The sequence below is a fragment of the Scomber japonicus genome, chromosome 22, assembly GCF_027409825.1.
Source record: "Scomber japonicus isolate fScoJap1 chromosome 22, fScoJap1.pri, whole genome shotgun sequence".
Taxonomy (NCBI): domain Eukaryota; kingdom Metazoa; phylum Chordata; class Actinopteri; order Scombriformes; family Scombridae; genus Scomber; species Scomber japonicus.
In genome coordinates this window covers 4,102,367-4,118,490 of record NC_070599.1, presented here as the reverse complement: position 1 = coordinate 4,118,490, position 16,124 = coordinate 4,102,367, and the positions used below count along the sequence as shown (strand labels likewise).

The window sequence follows — 16,124 nt, the reverse complement described above, 5'->3', positions numbered from 1 at the left end:
CCATGAACAGGGGATGAGCCGCTGTAGTATAAAGCATTCCTATTGGCCAAACCAAGCCCTTCCCCCTATGGACTATTCTATTGGTCAGTTATGTAGGTGTCCTCGTTCTGAAATCTGATTGGTTTATATGACCATCAATCTCATTATATTGTCGCACATGTTTTATTAAAAACTGAATATCTTCTAACTCTTTACATAACATATTTAAAGCACAGCCATGTAACTTTTTTAACTGGTTTTGTAGATTATTTTGTGTATGTATTCTCCATAGTGTAATCCCGACTTTATTGTAAACGAGGGCCACCCTCAAAGACCCCTCCGAGGGCCCGCCCTTCTCTAACCAGCCCGGTTCTGAAATGATGCTACAATGAATCAATATTCTCAAGTAGGTGCTCGCGTTAAACTATTTTATGTTCTGCCTTTGCATATTACATTTCATAGAACTTTATTGTATGCCACCAGTGCTAGTAATATATCCTACAACACAAGAATTATTCTATTTAATATAATGGGCAAGCATTTAATTGAGCTGACACAGGATCAGTGGAATTTGTGTGGAGTGGCAAAGCACCAACATCATCATTCCTGAGTATCTTGGAAACCTTTTTTACTCTCATAACATTTTAACTTCATTGGAAAACTTGAACACTGAAATGGCAAGTCTAATTAGCTAGTAATGAAAAATATAAGACATATAGATGCCAATACTATTTTTTATCTGCATACTAACCCACGTTCCTACATGTCATCCCATTGTATTAGCTCATTAGGTCTCTATACACTTAAGTTGTTTCATGACCAGTCATAACAAAAAATGGCATATTACATGGGATCATGTAGTTTTTCTCTTTGCAAATTAAGGGATCCATGTAGTGTAATGTTCTTTCATTTTGACTGTCACAATTTACAGTAAATGTCCTGTGAAAAAATATATGACACAACACAACAGTCTTGTGACTTAAGACAAACTTTAATTTGAACCTAAGATACAGATCAAGACAGACAGACAGCATAGGGAATTGAGGTCATATTCATAATTAAACTATAAAATAAGTTCAAGATGTTAAGCCTCATGTTTGTTACTGCAACTAAAATCTAAGTCATGTAAGTATGGTCTCTAGTGAAAAGAAAAAAAAAAGGATCATAATGCAGCTTGGTAAAAACTTAACTAATACTCAACTAATTTCACAAAAGGTCTGATAACCCAAATTAAATTAAAAAAAAGTATAACCATGTTTTTACCTACTGTGGGTCAATGTTTGGAACAGTCCACAGGTAAAATAATATAACCATTACAGTATTCTAATTGGTTAAAGTAACATTGTCATCATACACCTTAACATTGTGAATGTACACAAACACACTAAAATGCACATTGTAATACATGAAATGCTGCTGAAAAGAATTTATTAATTTTCATGAATGTCACCATAAGACTCACCTTTAAAACATGCACCATGCACTAATTGAACTTTTTTCCTAGTGACTGAATATAAATAGCATAAACAATATAGCTACTTTAGGAGGGGCTAAAATTCTCTTCTTACAGTTTCATGAAGGGGCTGTCGACCGGGTTGCTGATAAACCTGGTACCTGCACTTCCACAGTTGGGATGAGCCATCTCAGAGATGCACCAATACCATAACACAAAAACAGGACAATGAAAGATGGTCAACTCAGCATTAACTGCTGCACTTTGAAGTATAAACTGGAATGAGATCAAAACATAATGTGAATGCATATTGAAACCTACTCATTGGGTATTAAGATGGACAAGCTGACATGGGGCTTTATTCTTCCTATCCTCACGCCTCACATAGACAGAGGGTGGACTTTTACCTACCTAATATCACCAATATTATGTACAGTTTGAAGTTTAAATTTCAGTGATTCGAATGGGACTTAGGCTATTCTACACGCTTAATGTCATTCAGCTCTCACCTAGCAGTATGGGACAAGGGTCAGTATGCATATCGTGCCCGCTCAGCGCCGGGATCCCGCGTATGGTCGTAAGTAGAGCTTCTTGGGAGGGTGGACACCGGAGAAAGGCGCGAACGCTCATATGTGTATCCATCTGCCTCGGCAGGGACTCTCCGAATCGGACTCCGGTCACGTGCGTAGTATGAGGAGACTGGGGCTGGTGGAGGAGGGAGGGGAGGGCACTCGTATGGGTCGAGGCTAGAGGGGGGTAGACGTTCCCTCATTATAGCTGTGGAAGAAGATGTTGATGGAGCAGGCAAGGGGACGGCGCGGCGTTCCTCAAAATAACTGCCTCCGTACGAATTGGCCCTGTACTTCTCGTAGTAGTCCACGACCCCGTACGGATCTCTGTCCTCGTAAGGCGACCGTCGCATCGGGTAGGCTGGTACCGCGCCATAGAGTGAGCCGTTGCTCCTGTATGCCGCCTCGCTGCCGTACATCCGAGCCATGCTATGTTCAGCCACGGCGCTTAAGCCGTAACCGGGGTGCGGCCCGTATCTCATTGCACTCTCGTAGCCCGCACCCCTTCTGTACCCCACCACACTGCTGCTGTGGCCAGAACCCCGGGAAAAACCATGTACAGGAGCATAGTCGCCCCCATAATCCGGTTCGCCGCTGAAGCCCGGATGATAACCCCTGCTGCGGCCACGCCCGCCAAATCTCAAGGCATCGTATCCATCAGACTTTGGCTCTGAGCCGTTTCTGTGGTAGCCATTTTGGTCAAGAGGGCACTCTTTGGACCAGTGGCCTTCCTGCCCGCAACGATAACAACCCGATCTGTCTCCCATTCCCGGCGCAGTACGCAGGCGGCTAGTCGAAAGCTTCACGCTCATCAGTTTGCCTTAAAAAGAAAAAACTCAATAAGGACTTGTGCCTGCATTCATTCGAAAGAAGAAATTTGACATTTCCTGTCTGGAACACAAGAGTCTCCCAATCCATCAGTTAAAAAGCAGCAATTATACTCAAGAAATAACAATAAGACATGGCTTATGATTTGAGAATTAAAAAAAGACACCGATATTAAAGCTGAAATCCGTAACTTACCGCACTTGTGAGCTTCTTAGACTAAAATAGTTGAATTTTACCTTTACATCACGAGGGTTCGTTGGACGCAAATTTTGTGGCCGTCTGTGTAGCAGCAGAATTATGACCGTGCCGACAAACGTGTGTAGAAACCCAATAGAGTATAGTAAGACCCGCTTGCACGTCTGTTGGGTGTACATGCAACCTATACTGAGTTTAATTAGTAAAAATAAAGTCAAGCCGACATTATCTATTGCTTCCACTATTAAAAAGGCTCTTCTTACATTAGCCAGAAGAAGCGAGACATGAATCGATCATGAATTGCAGTATGTGCTTATTTGTGTTTTCCAACAATCCAGACGGATATTAACAATGACATTACGGATACCAGCTTTAAAATAAGTATTCAGCGCTGCCTTACTCTCAGCTTACCTTTATCCTTTCATCTTTCTTTTTACTCACCTGTGACGCATCCATCACTTACCTACCAATTCACAAGAAGGAAATCATATATTCTTGATACTGTATGTTAATAAGGGTACACTCCCCACTAAGCCCAGCCCAAGAGTTCACCTTTAAATGCTGTGTTGTCTAACTGATTAATGGCCTCCATGGCATCCTCCATTCGCTCCATGTGAACGAAGGCATAGTTTTTTACTATGTCACACTCCACCACGGAGCCAAACTCTTCAAACTTGGCCCTCAGCTCTTGGTTGGTGCAGGCAATGTTGCCGACGTGTAGTTTGGTGGACCCTCTCGACTTGCCGCGGCTCAACTCTACGTTCATGGGCTGGCCGTTCAGCTCGTAATGGTGCAGGTTGCGGATGGCTTCTTCCGCCTCCGACTTGTCGTCCATGTGCACGAAGCCGAAGTTCTTGACGATGGTGCATTCTGCAATCTTGCCATACTGGGAGAAGAGAGAGCGGAGTTCGTCTGATGTGGTGTCTGGTGACAGGTTCCCAATGAATATTTTCACCATTGTGGAGCTTCCACTTCACTATGGGAAGAGAAGGAGATTATTAGCACCATAGTTAAACTGATTCAATGAAAACCTTGACCTGTTCATTAGACCTTAATCCAAATTACCATTACTCTCACTTTGGAAACTTTGGTACAATGTTTGATATGATTAGATTTGCTAATAATGAAGGATCAACTGATGAGCATTAGACAGCAGTGTCCAGAGTACATGAGATTCACTATACTAGAATTTGTTGCATAAACAATTCAACTGAAGGGTTTATATTTGGGTAGTTGTATCCTACAATAACACCAAACCAACCAAAAACCTAACTTATACACAGTTGTGCTTTATGGTTATTGTATGTTCACTTTGTTTTTCTTTATCAACAAGTCATTTTGGATTCTGTACCATTTCGCCTTGGAACCACAGGGAACAATCACAATTTTCATTGTGTTTATGTGGACTGCTGAAAATTTAGCATCACATTCTATGTTGACTATTGTTTCAAGTTCACTTTTTTTCAAAAACCACACACACAATTGTAGGACAGTTCAAATAATCAATAACTGATTGCTTTGCATTTCTTCCACTTTAGAATCATAAATCTGGGTTTGTCTTTGAACACATTTACTGACTCCAGATTACTAGACAACATATGTTGATAATGAGTGATTCTCACCTGGCTGATCTAGGTGAATATTTTTTCTTATTCAATTTTTAAAAAACAGTAAAGAATAAAATGTTCTCATCACGAAATCTTTCAACAAGCGGCTCTTACTTCAAATGATCACTTTCTTCATTTGAATAGGAAAACACATCCATAAATCTACCCATAAGTACACTGGCATTAATTAGTGCAAATGAGGAACCAATAACGGACACTTTTGTTTTTGTATTTGAACAACTTCAAATTACAAACGCATAAGGACTCAGAGCTGGTACATGGGACTACACACCTAACTTTTCTTCAAACTCTTTAAAAAATTGGCAATAGAGTGTCTTCTGCAATAATACACTGAAACCAATCAATAAGAGGAATATTATGATGTGGCTAAACAATAGCAACAGAGCTAACCAATGACTGTAAGCAGCTAACTTACAGGTGAGGTTGTAGCACAGCACTCCGACAGGTTCCTATTAATAAGTACATTTGGCTACTTTGTAGTCTTACATTTGAGCTGTGATAGTGTATGGATAGCTGAATCTGTGTGCAGAACACAGCACTGACTGAATTATATATATAACGTTAGGCCTATAGCTACTATCGTGTGCAAAACACAATACTGATATGCTTTGCTTTCTTTTTAAGCTAACCTGGTAGCAAAACAAAAGGCCAACGTTACAAAAAGCTGTGCATACATCACTCGTTAGATTGTCTCCTTTCAAAAACAACATGGTGGTTCATTATCAAGCTGCAGACCCCACAAATATAGCATTAGACAGGCTAGTAAGCGTTTGTATGGGCGTCTTGGTCGGTATCAGTTGTGTTCCTCCACGCGTTTGTAGCAATTAGCTTTGACTAAACAGGCAGCCTGCTTCATCCCTAAAACTGTTTGTTCTAGCTTAAAGTTACATTGCTAACTGTAGCGCTAGCTAATATGATAACTAACACAGAGTTAAGTTGCTTTTTCTATCGTATATACGTTTCGATACCTTTTTAGGCTGCAATTTGCGTCTCCACCATGGAGTCTCAGAGTGAAATGGCGACTGCCGCTTTCGTTTGTTGTACTACGTGACTAGCTTGTGACCAACACAAGACTACGTTACCGCTAACTGTGCTAACACACCAGGCTGCTCACCGTGCAGCGGGTACAAAGGAGGGAAAGCAGGCTAAATTCAATGAGTGGCTGGGTCATGCCTTATTGGAAGTATTGTCTTAAAGGGCGTGTTCACTATTTTTTCAAATGCGTCTTAAAACAATCATTGAAATCAAAGTTTAAACAGGTTTGTCCTGCTGCAATTACTGTATTCCTTCTGTTCGTACTTAACATAGGAAGAGCCCTTATTAATGTAGGCCTACTTACAATATAACTGATGGGGGACAAAATACACAGTCTATGCAAAAATGTATTTAGAAGTTTATGTGAGGCTAATATGAGGTTTCAGCCACCCAAATAAGTCAAATCAAGTAGATATCTTTCAACATCTTACATCATGGCCCCAAGGCAAAACTTTAGTAACCTCCTTAATGACAGACCACCACAACTCTTAACTGCTGTTTCAAACTCAGCTTCTTTTCTTTTTAAAAAAAAAAACGCACTCTGTAAGCACAAAAAGAGTTTTTAAATTAATTTGACAGATCTCAACAAGACACAGCCACAAATTAAGGTTATGACGCAAATTCTTAATCACATGTTACTGTTCCTAAGTATTTTTCTAAAACATCTTTAGACAATAGTACAATACAAGATAATGGCCGGTAGGTAGGTTTGCATACCCTGTCGAATATATTATGGTCAATGTGAATAAAACTGACAGGAAATGTTGAGACAAGGGTTGGGTGATATACAGCAGAGATTTTACAACCCTGTATCACAATCTGACAGAAATAATCTAAATTGTTACTTAAAAATAGGCCATTCTTGCTTCTGATTTCTGTCCATAAACACTCTTACTGCACTTTATCACAATGATGTGACATTATTACAGTATTACATATACTGTAACATTAGGCATATCTCTTAATTTAGCTAAAACATAACTGATAATTATGTCTAATTCCTTTGAAATCATGCAGTTTCAAAAAATAAACACTTCCTCCATGGCACCTACAGCAAAAGTTAGGTGCTGTGAATCAATTTCAAACACAAAAAAACCCTGAAAAATGCAACACGTCACCAAAATGATTTGGGCTTTATTAAAAATCATATTTATTTTAGATGCTTAATGTATGCTGGTATTTTTACAGTATGAAAAATACAAACTTCAAATCCACCTATATGCAAAACAAACAAAAGGCACCTTCAACAAAAATACAAGTGCCTTTAGACATACAGCTCAAACCCTGAGTCCTTGCCTCACATTTCTGTATCTGCTTATGCTGTTTTATGTTCATTTTCACAATCAACATTCACCCAAAACAAAAAATCAAAAAAATAGACATGAGAGGTTATTCTCTGTTGTCAGCTGAAGGCAAAGTCTGAAGAGTAAACAGAGTCATGATGTTACTTAACTACAAGATGTGCGTCACTCAAAGACACTTTAATTACCGACTTCAGATCACCTCACCATGTGTTATAAAATTCAGCTATTTTATGTTTTGTAGACATTCAAATTAGATAAATGAGAGGCTGGAATGTTTGAGACAAGGTTTTTTTTTCTTAACTTAAGATTCCAACGCAAAGTGTGATTCTATAACTTATCAAGCCTCAACCAAGTCAGTTTCATGGGCATGGATTAATTATTCTGTGGACTCTTTCCCACCCAACACTATACAACAGTCTTTATCCACTATCCACATCCATATAACAGACTTGGAACATGTCAGGTGTGTGTGTGTGTGTGTGTGTGTGTGTGTGTGTGTGTGTGTGTGTGTGTGTGTTGAGGAGCAGGAAATGATTCTACTACACTAAAAAAACTCAGTTTAACTGTGAGTTGAACCCTCCACCATTCAACAAAATACGCTAGGTAAATGTTCATAATGATGTAACAAGAACATTTCTTTCAAATGACATTAACATAAACCAGACAATTCACTTGTGCTGAATTTAACTATTTGCTTAATGTGAGGAAGAAACACAGGTTAGGAAAAAGAAGGACCTCTTGAAAACTGAGCTGAAAATCTGCGGAGCGAGTGAGAAAAGTTTTATACATTGTAAATGTCAAACAGTGTAGTTTGAAAATCATCCTTATTGAAAATAGATTATGTGAATGTGACTATAAGAACAATTCGTCTGCAGGCCACTGGCACCTTAAAAGATGCCAACGCCACTTCCATCCAGAGTGTCTGCGTCTCATACATTTTGCTTTGCTGTACATCACGCTGACTGATGGAATCGTGAAGCCTGAAGAAATGACGGCAAGGGAGAAGTCCTGCAATTCACAAACAGACCTAGAAAAGAGCAAAATATTTCCTTTTAAGAAACAGTGGTTAGCCCCCCAAGTTATAACAAGTTATGAGATCCCACAGTGTTAAAATAAACTTGTGCTTGGCATACACCCTGTCATCTTTCTTTGCTACGTTGCTCACCTTGGCACCATGGCTTTAGTAAGGCGTATAGCGTGGCGTGTAATGATCCTTGGGTCGTGGAGCGGGGTAAGAGCTCCTGGAGGAAGACACCGGTGACAGCCGTGTTCGCTCATAAGAGTAGCCTGCTGAGGAGACTGGTACTCGTCTGATGGGGCTGCGGTCTCGTGCGTAGTATGCGGCGGCTGCAGCAGCCGATGTCGGCGGAGGCAGCGGCCGACGGTCATATGGATCTATACTGGAGGAGAGCTTTGAGAGGGAGGAAGAGGGAGGTGGGGGAGGGGGGAGATAGGACATGCGACGATCCTCGAAATAACTTGAGCCATAAGGGCGAGCTCTGTACTTCTCATAATAGTCAACACTGCTATAGAGACGGTCACGATCATAAGCTGATGACCTCTCAGCATAGGAGCCTGCTGCTCTGCTGCCGTAGCGATCCCCCAGCTCAGAGCCATAACTAAGCCTACGTGGGGGAGGCGGCAACCCACCTACGTAACTAGCCCGACTATACGCAGAGGCGCCCATGTAATCAGTTGATGGAGGACTGGCCATCTGGTAGCTGCCCCTGCCATAACCCAGGGGACTGCGTAGGTTGGCCCGGCCGCTGCGACCTCTCATGTCGTCACTGTGGCTACCGTTGCGACCGACTGGACAGTCTTTCGACCAGTGACCATGTTTCCCGCAGACATAGCAGCCAGTATGATCTCCCATTCCTGGGGCAGTGCGAAGCCGACTGGTGGACAGCTGTACGCTCATCAGCTTGCCTTGTAAGGAGAGAGAAGACACGCATGAGACCGTGGGGTTCTGAAACGAAAAAAAGGCTCTTGCCGACTGGAAAAAAAACACGTTAAATGCACTTGACCGACAATCACTGAGCGAAGCGAAATAACCTGCTGCGCCAGGTGCAGGGGGATTTTATGCCAGTGCCTATTCACAAGACACACTGCCAAAATTACAAGTGATTACTTTCAGTCCATCTGGTCATTAAAGGCTAAGGTTAGCCATTCTTTTTCTCTGTGTGTGGAAAAATATCAGCTAGTGGCTGTTATTTGTCACGAGAGCTCTACGGCGACAGAACAGAATCCAAAATCGTATCTATGGACAGCACAGACAACTAAGCTCTCCCCGCCCAAGAGTTCACCTTTAAAGGCTGTGTTGTCCAGCTTATTGATGGCATCCATGGCATCTTCCATTCTCTCCATGTGAACAAAGGCGAAGTCCTTCACTATATCACACTCCACTACTGTGCCGAACTCCTCAAACTTGCCCCGCAGGACTTCACTGTTGACCCCTTCACCAAGGTTGCTGACATGCAGCTTGGTGGTGGACTTGGGCCTCCCTTTGCTGATCTCCACATTCATGCGCCAGCCGTGCAGCTGGTGCTGGTGGAGGTTTTTAATGGCCTCCTCTGCTTCAGATATGCTGTTCATGTGCACAAAACCATAGTTTTTGACAATGTCACATTCTGAGACTTTACCGTACTTTTCGAAGAGTTCGCGCAGTTCCTCCGGTGTAGTGTTGCAGGCAAGGTTGCCAATAAAAATTTTCACCATGATGAAGCTCTATGTATCCTAAAAGATTCAGAAAAACATGTCAGTTATAAATGTATAGCCAAAACCAATATTTCATAATTACTTGAAGGGGACAATCAGCCACTGTCCGTCAGTGAACAATGAAATGGTGCAATTAATAAATACACTAGGAGGATAATACGTTTAAAACCTGCCTTAAAAAATACTTATGAAACAAAACCTTAAAACAGCATAAAGGTTCAACTGTCTACTTTATTCTGAACCTGTTACACAGACGTGTTAATTCAACTTTATGGTCATTGTGGAAGTTGGTTTTTGTGGTGTTGACTGGTGATGCATTACTTTGTTCTTTGTAGGCAAAAGTTGAATATTAAGACTAGACTTAATGACTTTACCTTTTTCACATTTGTAAGTTGAATCAATGCCCCTTGAACAGTTTCAATAAAAAACTGCATTCTCAAACGTTCATAAAGGTAGAATTTGTTTCAGGTAACCAATTGAATTCAAACCACATGTATTTGATGTGATCGATGTGTTCTATTTGGAGGTACACTTTACAATGTGTGCGTACGTACACACACACACACACACACACACACACACACACACACACAAAATGTTAAAAAACAGGAAAAGTGCTGCTAAACTGAGAAAAACAAAATGTTTAAACATGGGTCAAACAAACATACAGCTACTCCTTCTGCTGCTCATCTATAATAAATAATACATTTGATTTGTACCATACTTCTCATTGACAGTGGAACTCAAAGTGTTACAGTATTAAAAACACTACTACCAGTTTGTCTGTATCTAAACGCTGACAAATCTACTTATGCACAGCTTTAAAACATTTTTTTTCTTTTGTTTGCTTTTTAAACATCTTTGTCTAAACAAGTTTACAGCACTTAATGTACACAACACTTTATCGTGTAATAAAAACAAGAGGTAAAAATAAACATCTTCCAAAGCCTACAGTGGTTGAACTCCACAGCAGCTTATTTGCTTGTGCACTCAGATATGGAGGGACTGTTTTTTTCTGATATGGACACTCCTTTGAAAACTTTGAGTTGTGAATATAGAATATGAACAAAGTTAATAAAATATAATTGCTAACAGAAGTTCATGTCATATTGAGAGAAGCCAAACAAAAAATTGTAAAACGAAATTAAGAGAAGTGAGCTGACATTTAATGAGTAATAAACTGTGACATTTACACTGTTGTTTGCACTAGACGTTGCTCTGACGTCAGCAGCGTAGATAAGCAAACATTAGCAGTAGCATAACACTAGCTAACAAGTTGTAGTAGCAAGTTAACAATAACAACAACGCTTGTCTGTATTATGATACATTTATTACACGCTAACCAGCTTGACACCAACATTAACTCGAGCTGAGTTTGTGCGCAATACTTCTACGTTCGTCCATATTTTAGTGTAATGGCGTTCTAATGTTTTAACATGTCACTAGCTAAGCTCCGCCCGCTAATTCAGCCTACGTCGCTTCATTATGGCGCATTTAACAACACCACGAGGACAGTTATGCTTCGCGAACCTCCTCTAATGAATTTCATCGCCTCTTTTAAACTTACAACATCTAACTCACCTACTAAATGATGTAGGCCTCGACGCCAATGAATGAAAAGTGAAATGGCGGTACTGCTACACCCGTGACGCTTCTCCTTCCTTCTTGTTGTTCATGGCTTCCTGCTTCATGACCGCCACCAGCTGGGTGGAGGAATGACCAGACACAACACAGACTAGGGATGGAGGTTTGAACAGTTGAAGATGTATAGTGGATTAGGGTAATGTGGGATAACTAAGCTCCAGTGCATTTATCACTTTTTCTATTCAATTATTTTCGAGCTAACTCAACATACAGGCTACTAGTTTTTTAAACTATTCGACGAAAAAAAGCAAAAAAAAGTAGACCTACTAAATGAAATGACCAAATATTGGAATGCACATTTCAAAATATTTTGGCAGATAAGGTTGCTTTGTTTACATCAGTATTTCTAAGCCTAAAAACTAGTGTCCCACTAGTGCTGTTCCATAACAAAATGTTGAGCTAAAGTTACCCACAATGTCTTCAAATGACCATGTCATCAGGTCATCCCTATGTTCCCACAGACAGCCCTATGGATGAATATGGAATTAATATATATCAATTATTGCAAACATTATTCTATTCTAATATTCTTCTATATTTAAACTGTTACATTTTATGCATGCTTATTGACAAATTTAAATTCTGCATTTTCAGTTGACCTGCTTTGAACTGACTAACAGTTTCTTGGTTATGCTAGAAATTCATGTTTAGAAAAAGTTTGCATTTTGTTTATAATTGATGCCAAATTATAGTATTACTGATACAGTTAGTAGGAAATGACAAATCCCAAAAATAAAGCAGTGTAGTGCTGCCACACCAGAAAAAGAAAAGATAACTGACATTATAACATTAAAACCTATTGCTTTATAATGTGAAACTTTAATGTTATAACATGAAACTTGTTACATTATAATGTGAAACTTTAATGTTATAACATGAAACTTGTTACGTTATAATGTGACACTTTCACGTCATAACCATAGACTGTATATAAGAAATGACATTGTCATAACATGATAACTTATCATAACATGAAACATATTACGTTATAACGTGAAATGTTCACATATTGACATGAAATGTATTGCTTTATAATAAAACTCATAATTGAATGAGGACACAGTGTGGAGAACAGATAGGAATATGGCTCATTTACATGATTTGATGAAGTCCTACTTCATGCTTGGGTTGAGACATAGAGAGATTCTGCTGTTATTGAGCACAGTGGTTTATATTGTGATAAGTATTTTTACACTTTACACACAGGATTTTAAAATGCATGGGGCTGTATACAGAGGGTCAGACTCATTGATCTTATCCTCAATACTTCAAAAGGCAGTTTGACTGTTTGCTTGGTTTACCTGGTTCAATGATAAGTAATATAATACAACTACAACTGATTTATGTTTGTGTTGGTGGCTTTATGGACACTTAATGACGGGTTATTTTGTTGAAGTATAAACTTGATAACAGGTCATATAATAAGGTAAATATAACATTAAAAATGGACTGAGAAAATGCTTTGTAATCATCATATTGTGAAGTGAAATGAAACCCCTTTAGAGCTAACCTCTTGTAAAAGTACGAGCCAAAAACATCACATCATCCATATCATCACAGATTATTGATTTTTTCTTCTGCGATGGAAAATAAAGTTTATTTGAGAACACATATACAATAACCTGTTTACGGACCATCAGTCGCCCTTGTCAAGGTGAGCACAAACACACACTATATGACCGTTTTTTCTATCTCAGCAAGTCTCTGTGAATCTTTGTAGTTTTAACAATGAAATATATCTAAAACTATTTCAAAGGATATTCAAATTTGTTTTACATATTACAACCTCTCCACACTGTAAGAGCATACTGAATAGTTATATACACCAAATGTATAAACAATAACAATTAAAAAACTCTTAATAACAAAAGGCTATATGTATATTATGTTCTTCAAGTATCTCTCTGGTATGGGTGTTTAATTATACAGTTCCCTTTCCATAAATAACATAAATATCATTACACAAACAAACTTTAATGTAGTGGAATTTACATTTTAGTCAAACAGACAATTTAATTACAATTGAATAGCACTTCTATGGCACTTAATGTAATCAAATATACATTGTTCCTAAGTGTAAGTTGAATTATTAATAAAGGAGATGGAGAGGGGACATGTAGAGTCACAGGTTGAAGCTGTGTTTGAATATTGTGCATGTTGTCTGCTGGAAATGGCACCCAGGGGATATCTTGAACATTATCTCAGATCTGAGTTACTATCACATGGAAATGCTGCAAAGATAGCACATTCATAGTCTTCAAAATACCTTTAAATGTCATTTTCTCTAATTATACCATCTTGGTTAAATATACATTTGTAAAGGTAACAGAATATACCCATTCTTAGTAACATTCTTAATATCATTTGACCTTTTGTTTCATGGATAACAGTATTTAGAGCCAAAGTCCTGCTAACTTTTAAGATAGCACCAACCAGTGCATTTTCTTGTAGACACTTTTTTTCACCTATTTTCCAAAAAGCTGAATCGTTAGTCTATACTGGGGTTTTCTGTCCATATTTTAGTAACAATGAGTATCTAATACTGTACTGACTAAAACATTTAAACCCCAGTTAGTATACAGCAACATACAGTATCCCAGCAAAAAGCTAATTACTACATGAACTACAGCTGCTCTTCTCCCTGTAGCAAACTGAACTTATTCCTTTAATCAACCAGGATCGAGATCTTAAGGGTTATAGGGAAATCTACTATCGCTTTTCTGCATTTAGTTTGGGGACTAAAGGTGTCAGTGTGCTTCAAACAAAGTCTTTGTCAGATCATCTGAGTGTGTCTGAATTCTTCTTTCTGACGGTCAAACTGATGGACAGCAGAGGTCAACAGGTTTAGTAAGTTTTTTCAGACACAACGACAGTCCAGGTGTGCAAAGGTTAGAAAATGGACAGGGTTTGAACGTCTCTCTAAAACTCTCTTCTTTCATTCACCATTAAACTACTTGTGTCACTTTTCAACTGTGAGCGATACACCTTGAATGCCTTTAAAAGGAGAGACGATGGCCATCCAGAAAAGGTTCAACAGTTTGGCCTTTAGAAGTAGTTGGACAACATGTCTTACAAGTTCACTTGAAGCATACTGAGACCTTTACTCTTTAAAGTCTTTCTACAGTCAATGATCCATAGTGACAGCACAATCTAATCTGGCCAATGAGGGTACATCTGTGTCATTGCAGTCAGCATTAAGGGAACTGTCTTATCTGTTGCAGTCACGCTGATTTAGACTGGTAACATTAGTTGTTTTTACATGAAAATTATTGCAGCTTTAACTAACACACCCAAGAATTAGAAACTCACTAAGCCTTTATCAAACCTTTCTTGTTCATGCTTTGCCTCTATAGAGCCTTTTCACAGCAAAGCTTTGGACTAGTCAAAGGAGGAAACACACGGATGAAATGAATAACATTAACAATGGCTGCATTGCATTTAGGTGAGCCAGTTCCAGCTCTGCTACTGACATGGCTTACTGGGACACTTCATGGAATGGAACCATCATTATTATTAGTGTTATTATTTACACCTGGGCTTTTCCTTACTTGACAAGTCAAAAGGGTCTATTGAATATAGTGGCGGGCAACTGAATCCTATACTGGCATTTATTATTCACAGCATATAGTTGGAGGGAGTTACTGGTGGCAGTTGGTGCTGGTGTCGGCTACAGCTTTGCTCATTTCCACCACAGCGTTATAGAACCAATGTGAAATTGCCTCCGGTGGGATTTTGAAGATCTGCAACACCCCCCCAACACACACTAGAAGCTGAGCCATTTCTCTCAATAGCTGCTTTCATGTCCAGTCAGAATGTAGACGTTGCTCAGTGCGGAGGGGTCAACTGTCGGTGTGCTCTGAAGGATGATGTCCCTGTACCAAGTCAAGAAAAAAAGGGGGCATCCTGGGTGCATGTATCAAATACAACTAAACATATGCAGTCAGTCCAAAGCTTCATAATACTAGTAATTAACCTAGCAACAACACTAGTACTGTGCTTCTACTGTTACTGCTGCTACTCATGCCATGACACTCCTACTACTACTATTAATAATACTATTTCATCACCAGTCATTGATTGATATTGGCAGATAAATGTCAACATACCTGTTTGTTCCCAAAACTTTAAACACTCGACTCTCATCTGTGATTTCTTGTGTTACCTACAAACACAATTGATCTTTTCAATGATATCACACAACTAACAACTACTGATTTGAATGTATGAAAAAGTCACCATGCCACCAAACATCAGTCCCCCCCCCCCCCCCCCGCCCCCTCCCGATATCAATCTTATATCATAATCACCTCATTGGAATGAAAGTTCTTCCCTTTAAGGCCATGCTTCCAGAAAGCCAGCACACTATCCTGTAAGCAAACTGTGAGAACATGTTACGTCACTCAGCTGTCAGCAGGAACATCAAGTCTGATTCACTGCATTTAAACACATTTCAGGTTGTTTTTACCTAGAGTTTCAACGGGGAAATCAAAGTCCATCTCTGCAGCCAGCTCTTTGGATGGGAGCCCTTGTAGGTTCACAATCTTAACGGTTTCTGTCCAGTTCAAAACAACATTCATAGACAGTATATTATCATTGTATCTGAAGAGGTGCAGATTTGTTAGAGTTCTTGAGATGGAAGTGACTTACGTTCTAATGCGATGAGAACAGTGTCTCTGTCCAGCTGGGTTACCTGTACTGCCTTGAGTGCTCCACTTTCTGCACAGGAACACACACATTGAGAGAGTCATTACATACATTAGAATGAAGTCAAGTC

At 39.4% G+C, this 16,124-nt stretch overlaps 3 protein-coding genes across 5 annotated transcripts in view; all 3 read right to left on the bottom strand.

Annotated features, from left to right (window-relative positions):
* Positions 1–951: 951 nt before the first annotated feature.
* On the bottom strand, positions 952–5,727 carry rbm4.1 (RNA binding motif protein 4.1). Its single transcript, XM_053343878.1, has 3 exons — positions 5,621–5,727; positions 3,577–4,000; positions 952–2,821 (listed from the first exon to the last, which is right to left on the bottom strand). The coding sequence occupies exons 2-3, from the start codon at positions 3,980–3,982 to the stop codon at positions 1,962–1,964; spliced, it is 1,266 nt and encodes a 421-aa protein (XP_053199853.1). The 5' UTR covers positions 3,983–4,000; positions 5,621–5,727; the 3' UTR covers positions 952–1,961.
* Positions 5,728–6,820: 1,093 nt separating this feature from the next.
* On the bottom strand, positions 6,821–11,361 carry LOC128384322 (RNA-binding protein 4.1-like). 2 transcript variants are annotated; one of them, XM_053343879.1, is made up of 4 exons: positions 11,288–11,361; positions 9,295–9,724; positions 8,157–8,917; positions 6,821–8,018 (listed from the first exon to the last, which is right to left on the bottom strand). In XM_053343879.1, the coding sequence occupies exons 2-3, from the start codon at positions 9,704–9,706 to the stop codon at positions 8,172–8,174; spliced, it is 1,158 nt and encodes a 385-aa protein (XP_053199854.1). In that variant the 5' UTR covers positions 9,707–9,724; positions 11,288–11,361; the 3' UTR covers positions 6,821–8,018; positions 8,157–8,171. The 2 variants fall into 2 exon arrangements, with proteins under 2 accessions (XP_053199854.1, XP_053199855.1); XM_053343880.1 differs by lacking the exons at positions 6,821–8,018; positions 8,157–8,917 and having other exon boundaries at positions 8,925–9,724.
* Positions 11,362–14,055: 2,694 nt separating this feature from the next.
* Positions 14,056–16,124, bottom strand: part of map4k2 (mitogen-activated protein kinase kinase kinase kinase 2) — a 39,246-nt gene continuing 37,177 nt past the window's right edge. For both annotated transcript variants that reach the window (XM_053343859.1, XM_053343860.1), the window contains exons 28-32: positions 15,998–16,066; positions 15,816–15,902; positions 15,658–15,728; positions 15,457–15,512; positions 14,056–15,222 (exon numbers count right to left, since the gene is read on the bottom strand). In XM_053343859.1, coding sequence (XP_053199834.1) covers positions 15,135–15,222; positions 15,457–15,512; positions 15,658–15,728; positions 15,816–15,902; positions 15,998–16,066 — 371 coding nt within the window. In that variant the 3' untranslated portion in view covers positions 14,056–15,134. The remainder of the gene's footprint in view (positions 15,223–15,456; positions 15,513–15,657; positions 15,729–15,815; positions 15,903–15,997; positions 16,067–16,124) is intronic.

Bases quoted from the DNA above. Each gene is read 5' to 3' on its own strand.
- rbm4.1 (XM_053343878.1), bottom strand. From the start codon at position 3,982: ATGGTGAAAATATTCATTGGGAACCTGTCACCAGACACCACATCAGAC. The intron at 2,822-3,576 runs GTGAACTCTTGG...TTTCTTTTTAAG, and splicing joins AGACAACACAGCATTTAAAG to GCAAACTGATGAGCGTGAAG.
- LOC128384322 (XM_053343879.1), bottom strand. From the start codon at position 9,706: ATGGTGAAAATTTTTATTGGCAACCTTGCCTGCAACACTACACCGGAG. The intron at 8,918-9,294 runs GTGAACTCTTGG...TCTCCTTACAAG, and splicing joins GGACAACACAGCCTTTAAAG to GCAAGCTGATGAGCGTACAG.